The following is a 20803-nucleotide window of genomic DNA, read 5'->3' as shown; positions in this document are numbered from 1 at the left end:
ATTGACATAATTCTTTCCGCAGCCTCTCACCCTTAACATAACCATCCGAAACACATGGCTAACCTTAACCAGGACTCAAGCTTGGGCCCAATTATAATGAACTACTTTTACTGACATTTTAAGCCTCAAAACCAGGCTAAAAAAAGAAAGCAAAATGGAATCTTGTCAAGACTTGGTACTCACAAGTATGGCAAAACATGCCCACACACGCTCTTGTGGGCACTCACACCAATGCAGACTCACACCTTTGGACGACTGTGAACAATAAAGAGGCTCTTGGAGTTAAGAGATTGTGCTCTCTGCATGTCAGAAAAACAATTGCTGTTAACATATATTTTTGTCCTCTGTCATCATAGAAAGTTTTTATGAGATAATGATGAAGTATCTGCATGCTTTTTTTTAACTGATACTCATCATCTTTGACCCAGAGAGAGGGATTTACTCTTCTAATGTTGATAGATAAGCAGGAAAATATTTGTAAGTTCAACTAGTGTAGAGTATTTTCTTGAAGTTTGTTCTCGACTCTGATGTACAGGGCCCTTTGATCTTCCAATCGTCTGTAATTTCATCCAAGTGATATAGTAGAAATGTGTCTTCATAAGTAGCGATGAAGCAGTCCACTTTTATTTTGTGTGTCAGTGAAGTTCAGTTTGGATATTCTGCTTATTTGGCCGAAATGAATTCATCTTCATTTTCGATAAAATGAAGTTTGATGATAAAAGTACTTCTCATGATGGCCAAACGTTGACTTACCAGCGATATATATTTCGATGCTGATGAAGCAAGTTGATATGTTGGATGCCCTTAAACTGAGACTTTACAGTGGAGGTGTCAAACTCAGTCTCCGAAAATTTTAACCGCCGTCCAATTCAGAGGCTGATTTGTCTCTATACTGATGCTTTTTAAGAGGGGATACAAATTTCTACTGAATGACTGTCAGTTTGCATTTTAAATGAGCAGCAGTTTCTTTGGTTGTTCAAATCCTGCTTACAGCCCCGTCGGTATCAAAGTACACCGACTCCGCATGAAGAGACAATCTCTTTTTTTTTTTCTCCTTTAAACATACATCCGTGTTTAACAAATTCCCGCCCATCTACATTTTCCAGAATCATGGCTATCATGACATCCACGCACATTAAATGTGATATAGTTTTGTTTAACTTTGAATTAGCATTTACTTACATTTTAAGACAACTATCTGTATATAAAGCTCTTACTGGCCTCAGTGAATGCCTTGGACACATACTGTATATTGCAAGTGTTTGTTTGAAAATGGAGCCATTTAGACTAAATTTGAATACTGAAGTCACATTTTTCCATTTCTACTTTATGGTTTGTGTTTTCCTATTGTGCAACTAAAGCAACATCTTGTTGTTGTTTTACTTATTTCACGACCAAATCCAAAGTCACAAAACATTACTACATGTGTGGTAAAATAGTGTTTTGTTTGGAAATATGGTGTGGATTTCACGCAATGCTTGGGCAAATGCAGAATAATGTGAATGTGAAATAACAAATTTGGTTGTTCAGATTTCTACTGTTTTTTTTTAAATATTGCATAAATATTCTTCAACACGCTTTTATGCATCTTTTCCACTGAAATAAATGATTAGATTTGATTTAATATTTTGACATTGTTCATATTTTTGACATTTTATACTAAATAAAAAGTAAATAAATAATACAATAAAAAATTCAAATAAAAAGGTGCAAGTGGTTGGCCTCAGTGAATAGGCTAATAATCAAAACAGAAAGCTCTAGATAGTTTGGCTGAACACTCATTGCACACTGCAACTGCATTCTCACACTTCAACACAATTGCGAAGCAATATCCGACATCCAACAATATCTGAAACATGTACACTGTATATAGACTATTGAATCCCACTTGTGTTGAAGTGTTGCCATGACCACGGTCAGTTGGTTGCACATCATACTTGACATCAATGATTCAATAAAATGGAAATGTGTAAGATATGGATTCCTCTTGTGTTACACCGCTCCTGTTAGGTCACCAGGTGACCGGACAGTTGGTGCTGTTACCGCTGAACTGGAGGATTGTTTTGCCAGATAGCTACAACGAGAACGGCACCTCTGAGAATGGTGGAGTGGGTTGCCAGAGTTTTGTCACTCTTCGCCCCTGAAGCCAAATGCACAAATTACACAGCACGTCCCTGTTGAAAATGAATGCCGATGTAGTATGTGCAATTTATGATCCACAGAGCACTTTTAAATCCTGATCCTTCTTTATCGTTCCCATTTCTTCACCAGACCTCCCCACCTGGTTTCCCACTTCTTTTCTCCAGCTACTTCTCTCTTATTTTTTCCTTTGTACCCTCTTCCACTTGTCATGAAATCCATCCTGCCGTCTATTAATGACTCTGACCACCGGGAATAACTGCGGCACTGAATGGATGTGGCACAGTTTCGCTTTAATAGCCTTACACCAGACCTGCACGTAGCTCAAGTGGCGACATCATCGAGATTGGCCAGATTCATTGTCACCGCCATTTGTCAGCTGGAACTTGTTGTCCACTGCAGTGCGCTTGGTGGTGATTAGAGGACATTTTATTCTTCAGGCTTTGCAGCGGTGTTGCTGCTTCTTTAGTTTCAGGGCAGACAGACTTGAAGTGGTCCACGCATGTGACGATGATGCCACATTTTGTCTGCTAAATGTTGCGTCATTGTCACATTCTGAATGAGCTCAGAATAGAGGGACGTAGAAATGCTGTGGTTCGAGTGGCGCCTCCTGCTTTGAGTTCATCACCTGCCACGACTCTGCAATCTCATTTTTACCTTGCATGTAAAAAGTGCCATTTTTAATGTCAGGTAAAAGTGTTAGTTTGATGGTTTTTAATTACGTTAGGGGCATGTGGTTGGAAAATAGGCAGGAGGATGAAAGCATGCCAACTGAGATTGATTTCAGTCTGTCTTGGCTCCTCCTGATGAGATGGAATGAATATATATGTTGTTTATGAAACATACCGTTGATGTAACAAAAAAAAAAAGCCTCTTCATCATTAGGCAGCGAGTAAACAGTCAACAACTAATTAAAAATAAATGCACCACACTGCACAAAGGGAAGAGCACAGCCAACGGGTAAAGCTTTATTTCCAACATGATAGTGCTTGCCTCCATTTATGTTCATGAACTTTGATCGCTTCCAAAATTCATAAAATATCATTTATTTTATTCAGTGGAAATAATAAAGATTGGTTAGTGTCAGTTTCTACGTAATGAAACCATTGTTTATGAGGGTTGAGCGGTACAGTCTGCCTTTCTGAAGTTACTCAAACAACATTTCATGGTTGAATTCCAAAAATGTTCCGACAATAAATGCATCACTAATAGAGATGTTCCTTTAAGCAGTGTAGCACTCAGCACATACTGTGACACCCTCACACACTTTCACATGTATGGTGCCGCAGCCAGATATAAGTTTTAATTTTAAAGATGCTTTGCATCAAACCATTAAACCAATCTTCTGCCCCCCTTTAAATGCACTATGTTCTAGTTGCAATGAGATCTGACCAGCTCATGAGGAGGACAGAGAGGAGACTGATGCAGAGGAGAGAGGAGAGCAGCCAAACAAGAACCAAAGAGATGTCAGGGAGATGTGATGATCGCGGCACAACCCTGGCTTCTGACCAATAGTCTCGGTAACTTTGTTGGTGGAGTGGAGATTTTCCTGTGTGGCATGTGCAAACATTATTGTTTTTCAGTCAAGGTACTTGTATTTAGAACAAAAAAGCAATGTGGATAGTGACCAACTGAACAATAAGACAATGCCCGGCATTGGCTAAAGAGATGTGGAGTTCTCACGGCTATCTCCTGTATTCTTGTTTTAGAGCCAATTTTCACATTGGCAAAAATGCATTTAAGTCAGAGTAGATTTTATTAAAAAAACAAAAAAAACAAAAAAAAAACAATGTATTTTTCATAAAATTAAATCATTAAATCCTGATAATTGAGGACCAGGTTTGTACTTTTTTTTTCTTTTTTCTTTCTTCTTCTTCTTCATTTGGCACCATCAATTGCATTTATTGCACAGGTAACACTAAACCACCTATGACATTAATTCTCTGTGTTAGTTTCCACTCGACATGATACAGTAATGCAGTGCCACTCAATTACCTTCTGTACCACCCTCCCAACTCTCCGCCGCCTCTGTAAATAGTATCATTTGTCTATAAAATGATCATAAGTACACCTTTGCATAACATTGTATTCTTGTTAATATTAAAGAAAAAAAGTAATATAGATCAACTTACAATAAAGAATAACATTGTTTTTGTCTGTAACAGAAAAGGCTTATAGTGCATCAAAAAAAAAATGAGTGGATCTGCAATTACACTTTGCAACAGAGAAATAAATAAATGTTGATTGACACAAATAAATGTGCCATATAGTATTTAGATACATATTTTTGTATGTATTTAGAAATATTTAGTTTGGGACAAGAATGTATCTAAATACATATAGTCATTCATTTCACTTTCCTTCCGCCGTTTTCATCTTCTGTTGAATTTTTATGTGGAATAGAAGCCAAAAGACGCTCCATTCATTTCTGCAGACATCTCTGTTAAATCATAACATGCTATTATGTCATGCCGAGCACTGTGGGATGAAAGATAGCGATCGCAGATCTACCAGTAATGACTGTTTCCTTTTGTTTGATAATGTTTCATCTACAGATGTGAATTCATTACTGAGAATATGCTGAGGCATTGTGTATTTGCGTGCGTATCCTGCAGGATGCATACTTTTTGGGCCACTCTTGTGTGTAATTAAGACCATTAACATTGTGCTTACATGAAACATATACAAGCGTGGAATGGGGTGACTTAGCGGAATTATCCTCAAACTTGGTTCACAAAGAACCATATGGTTTCACTGGGGAGCCCTGTTTGCGCTGATGTGGCTGGCTAGTCAGTGGTTTTACTCTGGTAATTAAACTTGGTGAAACTTCAGCAATATTGAGAACAAAAACACAGAAGACCCTCACAGACTGAACGCGAGCACACACGTGCATGTGAGCAGCTGACCTTTCTTTCTATTCATTCTTGTTATCTCTTGAATGCCCTGCCGGCCTGCAGCAGTGATCAATGATCTCCCTGTGTCTTCTTGGTACTTTATGTCGTCACCAGGAGCTCTGCTCTTTTTAATGTGTTTTCACGCGCCCTATGTTGAATCATAATGGTGCTGATATTAGTTGTCAAGTAGAGTCAGAGACGTACAAGCTCCGGAGAGCACCAGTGTTATGCTGCAAACCGTCTGCGAAATGCTGCTCCAACACAGGAGAGCACATGACTATGATCACCAAACAAGTGGCAGCTGTTGTCTTGTTTTCATGTCGTGTATTTACATTACATAGTTCATATATATGATATATATGTGCCTTGAATGTCTTAAGATGTATGGCATTTACATTTTTTCCAGCCCTTGAAAAGCTTGGAATTTGATATGAAAGTTTTATTATTTTGAACAAGAGAAAGCTCTCTGTGTGGATTACTTTAAATATAGAAGAGAGTTCCCAGATGAATAAGGACGTAGGCACAAGTGCAAGGAAAAATAATGCAAAGGTCGATGTCTCAAGTTTTTATTAAACCTGGTGTAGTTTAGCTATCTATTTTTTTTTCCTGAGAGAAATTGTGAATTGCATAATGTGACATTATCACGCTTACTTTAATGTTTCAAGTCAAAACATTTTTAAATAATTATGATAAATTCTTGTTACTTTTTAAGGCATCAAATAAAATTAAACACGAGCCATTGGTTAGCTAAGCTGCTGTTTAGTCCGCCTATTTGAGAGCCATTGCTTTCTGAAGTGCCCTCTGAGAAGTGGTGATAAATGTTTGTGTGGTGCGTTCAACGCTGTTTGGTATTGCCAATTTGTGTGATGTTATTTAGGCACACATTACAACTCCAGTATTTATTTAATGTGTGTTCTTGTGAGGTAATTTTTTTAAACTTCCTACCTGACGATTAGGCTTGTCTTTCTTCAGTGTTGGCGTTGAGTGGGAGACCGTGGCCTGAAGGCCCCCCATGTCAACATGACATGTTTAGTGAAAGACATGGCACCTTGATGAACTGAGACAAGTTTCCTACAGCTCTCGCGCTGTCAAGCACTTTATGTTTGATGCTGAAAGTGCAAAAGCGTGTATTTGTCTTGCTCTCATGTCGCCCAGGAGTGTGTGTTGTGCGCATGCCTGGCGTCCATGTGCGTGCATGTGTGTCATCCAGTGCTTCCAGCTCAGGAACATCAAGAGCTGTGCGTTGGCCAGGAGGCTCTCCCTGGGATAAACACAGGCAGGAACTAATCCGTCCTCTTCACCACATCCAAGTGTGTCTGTGGACTGTTGTTAGCAGGGTTGTGTGTCTGTGTGTGCTATTGCATGACCTTACAGCATTACAGAAGTGTTCTAGCCATACGTGGTTTGTCAATGTCAATCCATGCATATTAAGAAAAATGTGTGTGAAAGAGAACCAGTGTTGAGTTTTGCGTAATCGCGCTGTGCAGTGAAGCGTGTCTAGAGAAAGGACATGTCCTCAGCTCTGATCAGAGTCTACCACGAGCACAATAGAGGGAGTGAGATAGGAACAGAAGAGGGTGAGAAGAAAGAGGGCCAGACATGAAATGAGTGCAGCGTTGGGAGTGGATGACGAACCGAAATAATGAAGAATTATTTGAGTGACACAAAGAGAGGCAAGGAGCTGGAATGTTTCAAAAGAGTGGACTGGGAGCAAAAAAATAAAGATAGATTACGAACGATAGATCGAATCAGATGTGTAGAATCAGACAGTGAGAGAGAGAGGGAGAGGGAAAAGGGCGTGCCGTGATAAAGTACAAACGCTGTCAGAGACGAAGAGAGACTGAAAGAAATAAGGGCAGAGATGAAAGTGCAGAATGGAGGGTAAAAAGAAAGCTGTGAATATTGGTTTGATCTCACATCTCCTCCTTCAGACTGTGCTTTCTTCCATCCCTTGCACATTGAGTGAAGACTCTTGTTTCGCAGGAGCCAGCTGAAAACGTCACCCCCGCTCAGGGCAAGTTGCCCCTCAGACGCTCGACTAATTGTGGAGGAATCACTGTGTCAAATGACTAATAGAGTTTCCCTTACCGTCACTAATCTGCCAGCAGGGGCAGGATTTGTTTACTTGATGTTTCCGAGGGAGACTGCAAAAACAGCGACCGCGTTGCGGTTAATCACTCTATCAAGCAAGGTGAACGTTTCATGCTGTTTCAAAACACTTTCATGCTTTTAAGGCTGTAACCAACTAATAAACTTCCAAGGCTGAAAATTAGTGTTGAATTTATGCTTCTTTTTTTTTTCTTCAGACAAGGGTTGTATTTTTTCAATTTTGCAGTTGAGTTAATGGCATATTAGGACCACTTTAACAATAAAAAATCGCTCTAATTGACATGACTTTTGCCTCTGTGGGTCATCACAGGATTTATTTTGAATGCTTTGATTATATGGGAAAATATATGGGAAAATATAGGAGTGGAAAGTAATAATGTATATATATATATATATATATATATATATATATATATATATATATACAGAGAGAGAGAGAGTTTGGACACACCTTCTCATCCAATGTAGTTTCTTTATTTTCATGACTATTTACATTGTAGATTCTCACTAAAGGTATGTAAACTGTGAATTAACACATGGAGTTAGGTACTATGTTCTATTCTAGTTTCTGCAAAATAGCCACTCTTTCCTCTGCTGTCTCTGCCACATTTATGCCATTTATCTTCTTCATGTGCAGAGAAATTAGGTTTGGACAAGAATGTATCACATAAGCAATTTTGAGTGGCAGTCGGAAATGTATGCTGCATTGGATATCTGTACTGGAGTATTGGAGGATATCTTCCAGCTTACTTAAGTGTGTGAGTCTTGTCCATCATAATGACACCATTTCCCTTGGGATTAATACAGTTTTTCTAATTCTGATTCTGATTTTGGTGACAAAAAGACCTTCAGTAAACAACATTAAAATATGTCCTGACAGTCATAAAGTCACATATTATGCAGCAGCTAAATTAATGCAGTATATATATATATATATATATATATATATATATATATATATATATATATATATATATATATATATATATATATATATATATATATATACGGGTGAATGAAACATGCCTGTTGCGCCTCGTATTGCCATATTATTGTGACTAATAAATCCTCTTTGCAGTATACATACTGTAACCGATCATCATGTCTTCCAATACTAGCCTTTTGAGATCAGAATGAGACATTGTAATGCAATTTAGTAAGTTGCAAAACAACACAGAGAATGATCCCGGAATGTGCTTCTGTTCTATACTGTGCTTCTCTTTTGCTCCCTTTAACCAAAGGCATCTTTCTGGTGGCCACCGTGCCCGCTGCGTAAGAACCCTTGACAGGCATTTTTCTTCTTGTTTCACTGGCCTCCCGCAGCCTTCATCGCTCCGAGGTTCATCTTATTTTGGTGTCAAGGCTCTGGGAGAGGGCACATTGACACTGGTGGTGTTAGCCTCAAGGCCCGGGTGCTAATGAGATGTTCAGAAAGACAGACACTATTTAAAGAGAACAGAAAAGATGAGGATTTGCCTCTGATGGGACTGACTTTGCTTCATTACCCCCAGACACTCCTATGTTCGACTCTGACTTACTGTCATTCCCTCCATTGCACTGCTCTTCTGGCTTGCTCCCCTTTGGTTCAACTCCACTTCTGCTTCTCCCACTCCTGTTACTCATCTGGCTGTTTGTTCCCCACTGATTCTTCCTCATAGTAATTCTGCTTAGAATGGTTTGAGCTCATGTCACTCTTTGGAAAGTCACGCTAGCTGTTGGCTATATGGACATCAGGGGGAATCACTAGCTACCTCACAATATGCGATACATTGTCCATGGTACTTTTATATATGTCACCATGATATAGCGATACTGCAAGAATCAACACATTGCAACATCAATATGTAACAATACACACCCCCTAAACTCACTGACTGTAACTGGTCACTGTACAGATGAATCAGATGCACTGGCACAAGTTCAAGCAGTAACAAACCAGCAGTACTGCAGCAGTTTTTCCCCTCAGTTATGCTCTCTGTGTTCCTGGAATCAGTCCAACATCCACAGAGAATTTATTTGTGCATAAATATTCTTTGAATAATTGTGGAGATGAACAGATCAGTGCTGAATGGCTTGCTCGTCTGCCTGTGGTGTCAGGACAAGATTACTGCAGGGTGAATCGGAGATTGTTTCGTGTAGTCATATATTTGGGTTCCAGGTCACTCACTATCATCAGAATTGGGATCAGAATTTCTTTCGGACGCGTTTCAGTATTTGACACTTTATTAACAATGCTAACTGCTGAACTATCTGAATAAAGTCACGTGTTGATCATGTTGTATTAATAATCTGTTTAAATTTATGGTCATGGACCACAGTGCTGCTGTATACACCAATTCTTCCTCATAGTAATTCTAATTCAAATTCTTTTTCGTATTTTTATGCACTGCCTCTCCACTTTTATAGTTATTATTAGGGATGCACCGAGTATCGGTCCAATTCCGGGCTTTAGTGCTCGTACTTGTAATCATAGAATGGCCACCGATACCATAAAACCGATACCACTTTACGGCAGTGCGCAGTTTTTGAAAGGCAGTATGATATTTTTTGTAAAATGTGTTTTTGTGACCATCACCCATGCACAAAAAAAACATCCTGAGTAATGTTCTTCAAATGAGGATATTTATGTAAATGCAAGTACTCGTACACCCCTCATTTTGGAATAAACTATTATCTGTGCATGCCTAGTTATTATTATTATTATAAGGTGCCAATTATTTGTTTATTGCGGTTTTAATTGGAAATTATGATTATTACTAAATGATTACTACCATACAATTGTTGAAAATAAACATGGCACACAATTACAATAAAACATCCATCTCAAAGTAAACACGTTTTATTTTATAAATTCAATTATTCAGTGATGTTCATTTATTAATTTTTATTTGTTTTGATTAAAGTGTTGATGCTATAAAAATAATGCGCTGTATGTAGCTACATCATCAGACAGGACAGATTTGAATATAAGGTTGTCAATGGCCAAGGAAGGAAAGCAGAAGTACAGTGATCTGCATTTGTTGGATAACAATGAGACATCGGCTTGAGCAATATTCATGAATTAATGGAGAAATCCTGGTAAAATTTTGCTTCAGCTAAACCCAGCTAATCTTATGACCAAGAATATTTCCTCCGACTGCGAGAGTAATGGATTGTTTATTTAAAAGTCTAAAATTTTGGAACATGGAAACCCCTTTTTGCCAAGTTACCAAAGGCAGCTAAAGCAGATCAGTGTGTTTGAAACCAAACTGGAGATTAGTGGGGCGTGAAGGTCAAGTAAATGTCACCACTCAGTGCAGCACTAAAGAGCAAGTTTGTTGCTCACATAACAATGAGACACTAAACACATTAATGTTTATGTGTCTATTTGTGTGTCCCCACCTCTGAGAGCAGATTCATTGGGCTCTCCTGTCCTCGCCCTTGTGTGTGCATGCTGTTCCTCCTCATCTCAGACACGGTTTTAAAGGCTAATTCTCTTTATAAGACGGGCTTCATTGGCCCAGTTTAAAGATGCAGTCCATCACACAGTCGCATATCGATTACACGGCTCGGTGATTTATCACATGCTCCTCACAGAATGCATTTGTAGTGTTTTGCATGTGTGTAAACATATATACCATGACTTTAATGACAGATGAGCTGCCCCCTTCACACCCCCACGTCGTCTGTCTGTGTGTTTTTCCAGCCTCAGAAAACGAGGCCCCCTGGTCTCATATTAACACCTTGATGTATCACCGGGTCTCCACGGCAATTCGACGGGGAGGGGAGGTGACAGCTAGTGTTTTCTTGCAGCCGCCTTATACACCTGTGTTCAATTTCCAGCCCATTCTACCGAGAGCTGGCTGAGAGTTTTTGCTGGATAGTTTTAGTTGTTATTGCTCATCAGGTTGACTCCTCATTTTGTGGGTGAAAAAAAAAAAAGTTTTCTCAATTGTTTTAGAGCTAAATGGACTTAGGTACAAAGTTTTCCATTGTTCATTACATGGAATTGGCTGGATAATGAGGGTCTTGAGTGACTAAGTTAATACTGCTGACTGAAGTGGAACTCTGTGTTTCTCTCGCTTTAGGTGCTTCCAACTTTTATTTATTTATCCGTCAGATGATGGATTTTTTGAGAGAAAAAAACACATGTGATAGAATTGTGTTTAACCAAATGTTCTGAACTATTTTCCTTGTGTCTTCCTCCTTCGTGCTGTCCTCTGAAGACCTGACCCAACGTGCCCATGAGCATGTGTTAAGTTATGTCCTCTGTCCCTACTTTCCCCACGTAGCACCCTCCTCCCCTGGTGTCGACTCCGCCCCTCTGCAGCGCGCCGGAACTGGGAACTACAGCCGCGGGGGGAACAATAACTATGCCACAGTGGGACCCGGCTACACTTCCAGCGGAGGTGGAGACATGTATGGCTCTGACCCCTACGTCGCTGACCCTTACCGCACCCTCCAGTACTGCCCCTCCGTGGTGGAATCACCTTACAGCAAATCGGGACCCGCTCTTCCCCCTGAAGGGAGCCTGCAGCGATCCCCTTCCATCGACTCCATCCAGAAAGACCCAAGGTAAGATGAAAGCTGTGTGTGTGCACGCTCGTGTGTGTCTGTACACACCTCGGTCTGCTTCTCTTCATGGCTTCATGAGATCACCAGGTGCTCTTTGAAGGTTCTTTGAAAGGCCAAATGTGACAAACAATCCATGGGTTGGATTGTGAGAGGATTTAATGAGGAAACATCTAAGATAAGAAGTTTATTTCAACAACTTTTCAATTTTAGAGTCGGGAACTGAAAAAAATATAATGTCCTTCCCTTTTTACAGTATTTCCCAGAGAGTCAACTTTTCAGTAGTACCTTCTAAAGTCCTAATAAGATATACAGTAAAAGGCTTTGTGAATTTGTTTCGTGACATTTGTATTCCTATCTGTCTGTTTTTGTTGTCCATTTGTTTTTGTTTTTATGATTTCTGAACTTCGAATCTCAGGCGACATCACTCTGCCTTTTCTGATCTATCGATGTCATTGGCTGGAGCCTGTGTGCACTCTGTGGTTCGGTAGCCTTGAACCATGTGTGAATCTACTCTCATCTTCGTGGGAAAATAAATGCTTGCAGTGGCATTTAATTCCAGTAAAAGGCAAAGAATTCATTTCTCATTGCCACTTGTTTTTTTCTCCCTCCAAAGACTGAACGATTGACATATTTACTATCTTGGAAAGCGTGGCGAATTAGTCTGCTGACTTTCCTTCCACTTCCCTTCTGCAAATAATGCCGCAGAAATATTGGTCAGTGTTTGTATTCGCAAATGCATATTGCAATTTATCTGCATGAAGGCATTTATTCCTTTCAATGTGCAAAACTGAAATAAATCTTATCTTTTTTTTACATTACTATTGCGTCTAATTAACAATGTTGAATGATGAGTTTGTGCTACATTTCGTTTTGTCACAAGGTTAAATGGCCCCCCGCTCTCTCTCAAGCGCGGCAGTTTTAATTGGATCTAGCCCAGCTAACATGAAGTGCTAAATGAGTTAGCAGCTATTAGAGACGAGGTTCGCTGAGAGTGAGGCCAGAGGTTTCTTCTCAGTGTGTGTGTGTGTGTCGGTGTGTCTGTGTGATGCTTCTTTTTAATCCTCCACATACTTTATTCTGAGCCAGAAGTGTCGGGTATTGAGCCAATTGTGCGCCGTGCTCAGAAAGAATGGGTGGCTACAGCTGCAGAAGTGTGGGACTGATAGAGCCGAGGTGAGAAATGTTGCACAAAGAATACCTCGGTAATAACCAATGGTTAGAAGTGAGGGAACGAGCAAGAGAGGAGATTAAGGAGGGAAGAAGAAGCTCATAAGACTGAGCCACAGGGAGTCCCTTAGTCAAACAGTAAGGAGCGGGAGGGAGCTGCTGCACTGTATTTTGGAGTAGGATTCTGCTTTTGCCGATTGCTTTTTGGTTGAATTCAAAGATATTTAAAGTCAGCTTCTGCTTTTCATATTAAATTATTTTGGGGCAATTTATCATGAGAATATACTGCACAATTATATGTTCATGGTTGAATATTATTTCATTGATTTGTTTGAAACATGCAATAACTGTTGAACCTAATCTGCTGCTGCGACTAGTTCTTGATATCTTCCTGACAATATGATCCACAAGTCATGTATTTTTCCATTGAACAAGCCACATGTTGTTCACTCTACTATCATACTTGTATTCCCTCCTCTACGTGACAGCAGCTGACGCCTGCAGTAGTGGTCCATCATGCTGTAATGCAGTGCCTGAATGTAGACTATTGTCAGGCTTGTGTTTGTCTGTCGAGATACAGTCACACATTTTTTCAAACCGAGTGCATTATTTCTTTAATACCAGGTGGCCTGTTTGTCTAATCTTGCCGCTTGTTTACCTTTGCTGGCCAATACATTTTCATTAATTTATGAATGATATCAAGTTAGCACACATTTGAATATGAACCATCATGTGTATTAAAAATCCTGAAGAGGACTATGCTGCACACAATTCTGCTGCGCTCTTGAAATTGGTATTTCATGTGATACAATCTGACATGTCGTCCAACTCTATTTTCTGCTCAACGCTGCTGAATTTTATTCATGGAAAACCAGTGGTTGCATGTCTGGCTCACAATCACATACCAAAACATGATGATTACGAGCGTTTACAGAGTGCTGCAGTCACAGTTACGTGTTTTTTTTTCACTGTCACACCTGCAATTTGAAACCATTTATATGGAAAAAGCATCAACATTTATGTCCCTGACAATAATGTTTTAGTTATTGCTATAAAACATAAGAAAAGGTGTGCAAGATGAGCTTATTTTAATGATCGTGGCAGCCACTCTCGGAGACTCCACGAGCACCCACATGCTTGTGTGAGTGGGTGTTTATGTTTGTGATGTGCGTTGGCTATTGTTCTACTCTCATGACTCCGACTCACTTGTGTGAAAAATAATCCCTCTTTAACTTTAACACTCTGCTGTTGCCCAAACTGTCTGAGGGGGGATTTCAGTGCTGTGAGCCTGGGACAGATAATGTTTCCTCCGCTGCTACGCGCTCTGCAAAGCACAAGGATTACATCACAAGTGCTCTCTATTTTCATTTTTGCTATAAATGGCAACATTAATGGTCTGTTGCTTATTCAGTGAGTGAGCGCCACATATGCTCTAACTTTCATTATCTGTCTTGCATTCCCTTGTTTTCCCAAAACAGTGCAGCGCTGTTGCTCCCAGCATGGTGTTTGGAAACTATGAGTGCGATAGAAACCAAATGACAACAATAGCACATTAGGTAAATGCCATGTGTTTGAAATGGCACTTCTAAAATGCATGTTTTGATCGTTAAAATCAATAGCTGAATTCACCATTGCAGCAATGGAAAGCCATAACCAAAGTTTTTGCTTTTTTATTATGCCACTGAAATGCTGCCATGATTTTCTGCTCTTCACATTTTATCAGGAACGAAAAGTAGCTACAAGACAATTAATGTTGGCCTTTATTTTTATTGGCCAGGAAGCAAATGGAACACCATGGTTAAATTTTCAGGCAAACAAAACAGTGTAGTAAATAGACTAATATTCAGAAGTTGATGAAATATTAATTTATGCATCAGCTCCTTTCTTTCTGCTCTATATTTGGCATTTGCCCTTCAGGTGTTGCCAGACTAAGTCAGCCTCCTCCACCTTAACCTTGTGAATCGTATCCACATGATCCTTCGTGCCTTCATTTCGCATCCATGCATAACTTTTATTTGCTCAAATAATAATATGTTTTGGGTTTGTTCATGAATTAATTTTCTATGATCATTTCAGAACCATAGACAGCAACTGCTTCGAAGGCAGTTCAGCACCATGGCCAGAGAACTAGCGTTGCAGCGTGAATGCCCTGTCCACCTCATTTCTGTGGCTTTTAAAATGACATCGGACCCCCGTGGAGCTCTGTAGTGCACTTCCTTTATCTGTGGGGGGAACTCAAAAAGAAATTTCAAATAATGTGATCGGTTTTATTAATGTGTGATTCGTTCCCATCCCTGCCACTCGGCTGAAACACTAAATGCGTTCAAATTATGGTCTTTAATAACATGTTAAGTGCCATTCAAGACTAGAAGTAGCTCATACCAGAATTGAAGCACATTTTAGATCTGAATCTTAACACGTTCTGGAATGCACTCATAATGGACTCGTTCACTAATGTGCATCTCCATAGCCATAACACTGTGTTCTGCTTCCTCTCTTTAAGATCTGTCAAAACCATTAATCCTTTAAAAGCCAAGTTGACAGTCGCTGTCATGTACTGGGTTTTGTCATTTTATTCCTTCTTATTTAAGTCTGAGTCAAGGTGCCAGAAGAGAGAGAGAGACAATGGAAATACATGACTCAGCCACTTTAGGGATGTTTCTCCTGCGTACTGTAAATTAGACTGAAACACTGCAGGTACCTTTAAGTGAGATCATTTGAAGTGTTTTCACACAAACTCAAACTTGTAAACCTCACACAGCAGAACAGCAGAAAGGATGGAAACAAAACATAACAATTAGCAAAGAACATTTGAAAGGATGGCAGCGGATTGTTGTGAAAGATATTTGCAGAAAGGAAAAAAAACACCTGTCTTCATCGCCTCAGTTTGGGAGGCCTGATAAAGAAAACCTACATCCAGTACCAGTAAGGACCTGCCTGAAGGATTTGTGTTGCTTCATATGAGGCTAGCTTTTCATCTCTTTACCTTGTGGCGAGGTCTGGACAAGCTTTGATAGTGAATGTTGAAGAGCCTTAAATCAATGCTCGAACGGACAGGAATCCAACTCTGCCCAAGGTTCTGCATCTGCTGAGCACTGTTTATCATACAGCTAATGGTCTTATGTGTTGAAGCCTTCAGGGCAAATTTCAGAGGTCACCTGTGTCTGGTACCTACGTAATGCTTGTGTTGGTGGTCCCAATTTGCCGAATGGCTTGAGGCCAGACCCCAAATAATATTATCATTTAACCTTCTAAAGACCAAGGCCATGTATGCAATGGCCGTCTTTTATCACCATTACCTTAAATGTCTGGGGGCTAGTGCCAATCATAGCACTGACCCAGTCTCCAGGTTCCCACAGCCACACTCCAGTACACAATTTCACTGGGCTTAGCCAGCATGCAATGTCCTCAACATAAGGTCAGTGAGAAGGTTCATGGACAAGTGAGCCAAAACTCTGCGCTGTTGAAGTCCACTTATCTGACTTTATGATTTTGGTGCTAGGTGGGGGAAATATGCAACCAGATAACTTGCCTGGAGAGGTGCGCCACACGCTACACAGGTATCTGTTCAAGTCGTTCATATTTCAGTCGCCAGGTAGCCAGACCGTTAGAGAACAGGCCTCTATGGATAAAATTGAAAAATAATGATATGACATTACACTCCAGCTCCTAAAATGAGAACCTTTAAATGTCAGATGGTATGTAAAGGACAGCATGGTGGGATAGTGCTGATGGCTGCAGCCTCACATCCCCCCCATCTGGGTCCAGGTAGATGCAACCCGAGGTTGGCTTGTCCTTTCTGTGCACTGCTCTGTGCGCTGTTGCTATATATGGTGGCAGCATGCAGGTGTGAAGGTGTGTGTTTCAGGTGTGTTTGCTCATGTCGACCTCAATCTGAGCCTTGTGTGTAGAGATTAAAGTGCAGCGAGCGAGATGAAGACGTTAGGACAAGTGAGTAAGCGGATGAGTCAAGGTGAGCGAACAAGCGACGGAGGACAATGCAGGTGCGAATCCCAGGGTGACGAAGAGGTCTGCAGAAGGGGACAGGAAGGAGGAGAGACAGATAGGGGAGTGAGGATACACTCTATTGGCTCTCAGCACGGCCCAGGGGTAATTTCCACTCCACATGAGAAATGCATGCTGGGATATGGAATCACCTCCAAGGGAGGGTAATGATGCATTGCTAGAACCTTGGCCCTGAGGCACAGATGTGAGGGTGTGTACGCGTGTGCGTGTGAGTATGCTGGGCGAATTGGTGCCCTGGCCATCATCCCTGCCTGTTCTGGCTAAATTGCCCATTGTAGTTATTTTCCTTTTTTTCGGTGGTGGCTGTGTGTTTGTCAATGTGTGACCTTGGGATGATCACAGCGCTGTCTTATTCTGTGCTCTGCTGATCTTTATCCTGGGTCTGAGGCTTGGGCCTTAATGACAAATGAAACCGAGACATGTTGGACCCCAATGTCCAGAATGAAAGTTTTAGAAGAATTTGAGAAGTACTGTAATCGCATGGCGGCAGTGACAAAGAGGGCTAATGTAGAGGATCTGTATGGTGAACTGCCCTGGTTAGGTTAAAGGCGAGTAAAGGTGAGTGGAGGCCCATTTACAAAATACTGTAAGCAATTTTAAAAACTGACCAAAATGATTTCCAAAATCGCACATTTTTTAATACTGTATAACTCACACATGAACATACACACACAAGCAAAAATATATATGTTAACTTCCAAAATCAATTATCAAGGCTTGTACTGTTTGTGTCGACCATGTTGACGGAAACTTCCTGGTCATAGTTGGGAAGACGCTTGATTGTATTCCAGGCTCTTCTTGTGTGTGGATTTTCTGAGTGTCTAAAATTGCCTGAGCCTTTAATGCATTTGTTTCAATAGTATTTAAACGTGTCTTGCTCTTCCCAGCCACTGTAGCCTTCAGTCATGAGGACACAACCGGCGTCCTGGTGTCAACTATATTTATACTTAAGAAATATACTTACTTATACTTAAGAAACTGGCTGAAAGAGCACTGTTGTAGATGTAAGCATCACAGGTCCACCTCAACCTCCGCCTCCCCTCAGTCTATCCCAGTCTATTGGATAAAAAGGGAAACAATGTCAACATGAACTGATAAGTATTCATCCTCAGCACCGAAACATCCATTTAATTGTACGTTTATGTGCGTTATCTGAGTCGTGTCGTCCCCCATGATCCTTCTTTTGATGCCATCGCTCTCATCACCATCACTTGCATTCATCGATTAGCATCAACTCCAACCCACTGAGGAACAGCAACTGCGCACGGGCTAATGCGCTCATTCAACACTACAATCTAATCTGTGTGGCGGGAAAAGAAAAAGGTTATTGTCTAGTGTTTTATCAGCCTTTCAGTCCACAAAAGAATTTGCAATATCCTCCTTGGAACCACACCGCCGCCTGCCAGCAGTCAGGAGGGATTATGGGAAATGTCACAGCGGCGGAACTACTGTATTTATCCTCTTGTCCTCGTGGTTCTCCTCTTATTCAGTCCTGTGCAACACAGACTAACCAGCTGACCCCTCCTGGATAAGATGAGTCGCTCAGGCCACATTTTGATGATTTTAAAACTTAGGTCAGGTTTAGGATGCATAGGATGATTCTTCACTGCTTTTCTTGTTCCATCCCCAGTGCAACTTTGCAGCTCATGAATTAATTCTGATTTCATCAACACCCACAAACTTGTCGTTGGTGTTCCACATTTACATATTTTAACTGCAACTAAGTTATTATTCTATTAGTCATGGATTTTTCAACAATTGGCTGTGTTACAAAAGACGCAGCTCTATTTGGAGAGCAGCTTTTCATTATGCATGAGAGGTCATTTTCAGTTTATGATTGCTAATGCAGTTAATAATGAAATAGAAAAATCTATTTTTTTTTGCTTGTTTATTTATGAACTCGGCAACAAGATGGGGAGTACGTCAGGGACATAAACAGGAGATTACTTTGAGTAAGTGGCAATAATTCAACGTTAGGTGAAATTTTAATGTTTCCATGCGAGCAGAGTGTGGAAATCACTGGTACCACGGCTAATGAGTCAGAATAATATTTGCCTTACGCAGAAGAAATGCGGAATCATATCTATTTTTCAAAGACTGTGGACAAAGTTGAGAAAATCTGTCACCAAAATAATTTTTGGTCCTTGAATTTAAATGGCAAACACGGCAGAGCTTGTGCTTATGAAATTGCCTTTCTTTTTCTAATAAGAGAACAGGGGCGTATAAATTTGAGGTGTCCATTCGTAATGATGTCAGTGCTGTAATTCAAGACATCGATGGAAATGTAATGACATGGCACTAGCAAAAGCAACAGTTGTAGGGAGTGAAGTTGAAAAACTGCACTTATAATCGTACGTATGGTGATGTAGTATAAATTAGAGTAGTAGTAAACGTTCAAACTCAGGAGAACACAGCTCCGCCATGACACACATTTCAATTAACATTGTTTTTTTTGCACCCGACGTTATCGCCTGACATATATTCGGTGTGTGTAAATTGTATTTGAATCCCCACAGCAGGTGGCAGTAGTGTTACAAGCTCCTATAACAGACACACCCAGGAGGCACAAAGAAGAGGCCTCATTGCAGAGTTTGCTCTAGTTAGACTAACCAGGGGTCAGTCTTTCAGTAGCGCTCTGCATTAGGAAAAGTGCCTTCATTCATACGCAAACATGGTTAATCGCAGAGAGACTTCCACCGCTGCCAGACTGTTAATGTTTGGAACCTCGTGCTAATATTCTCATTGAGATTTCAGTTATTTACACACACGTCTGGCGCTGAAAAATAGCTTCCAGCCTGTCTCATTATTTACCTTCATGCTGTTTAGAAACTCTCCTCTCTTGAACGCGGACCCCCTGTGTGTGAACTGCAAAGTCAATTCCACTTTGAGTCATAAGACAAAATAACTGATGCATCTTCTGGGTGTTGACTTGATTTAGAAACACTCTCGTCCATCAAACTCCCATCGATCCATGAGCTCTCTCAGCGTCACACGTCAGAGTCTGTTCACTGGCACTGGCGGCTCACGAGTCGGAGACAGTCAATCTTTTTAACACTCTTCAAGGTCCTTGTTTGAAGTTATTAATGGATTACCAGGATTTTCATTGCCTCTCCTTTCTGTTCAGAACGGGTGAGCGTTGCAGTGGTGCAAATGAGGATATGTAGTTTCAAGTTTGAAAAGTTTGTTGCAGCCGAAGACTCCAAGGATGTCAGACTCGGGTTGCTACGGCTTTAAAGGCATTTCAACGTTCATTGTTGCTCTAGATTAGATCAGAATAGACAATTTGAAGAAATTGGCTTTGTGATGTTCCAATAAATATATTTATATGTTTTACCTTGAGTCTAAATTGGGCAGCATTCTAGAGTCAAACAGGAATATCTGATCTGTTCAATCAGCCAGGTGGGGTTTTACGCTTCTACGTTTCAGGTCACATGCTAAACTGAACAAGATCTGACATGAGTACCTCGGGGGAACAGTTCAGTGGAGATGTTTGGAGCTGGTTAGTGGCCCTGGTAGGTTGGGCGTGTGAAGATGTGAGAGGGGGGCATAATGGGCGATAAGGAGGACCTATTGGGCGGAAGGAGAAGTGGAACACCTCCAATGAGCTTCATGCATGTGAAAAAGTAGAGGACTGAAGGAGTTGCACTATCGTGTTTTAGGTGGAAAGAGGCTGACTTGCTGTGGTGAACATTGAAAGATGAAGAAGTTGTATTGCTTTTGTGAATAAATGGATTTATCCAAGCATGTGGGGAATAGAGAGAACTGTTATATGGCTGTTATCAGTTTGCCAGAATTATAAATCCACATTTCAGTATCCCTCCAAGATGCACTTTAGTTAAAATTAATATTAATGCATTTTAATAAAACGCTAGTGAGCTGCAGTTTTGAAAACTATTTCAACCACGGCAGTGTTT

The 20803-nt window shown here is 40.5% G+C and overlaps 1 protein-coding gene across 7 annotated transcripts in view; it reads left to right on the top strand.

Moving 5' to 3' along the window:
- ctnnd2a (catenin (cadherin-associated protein), delta 2a) overlaps positions 1-20803 on the top strand; it is a 240219-nt gene that overhangs the window by 143340 nt on the left and 76076 nt on the right. For 4 of the 7 annotated variants that reach the window (XM_053858311.1, XM_053858316.1, XM_053858315.1 and 1 more), the window contains one exon: positions 11348-11696. In XM_053858311.1, the coding sequence (XP_053714286.1) occupies positions 11348-11696 (349 nt within the window). The remainder of the gene's footprint in view (positions 1-11347; positions 11697-20803) is intronic. The other 3 variants (XM_053858318.1, XM_053858317.1, XM_053858314.1) reach the window with 1 other exon arrangement.

The sequence above is a fragment of the Synchiropus splendidus genome, chromosome 3, assembly GCF_027744825.2.
Source record: "Synchiropus splendidus isolate RoL2022-P1 chromosome 3, RoL_Sspl_1.0, whole genome shotgun sequence".
Lineage (NCBI taxonomy): Eukaryota > Metazoa > Chordata > Actinopteri > Syngnathiformes > Callionymidae > Synchiropus > Synchiropus splendidus.
This window is presented reverse-complemented; position numbering and strand designations above follow the sequence as displayed.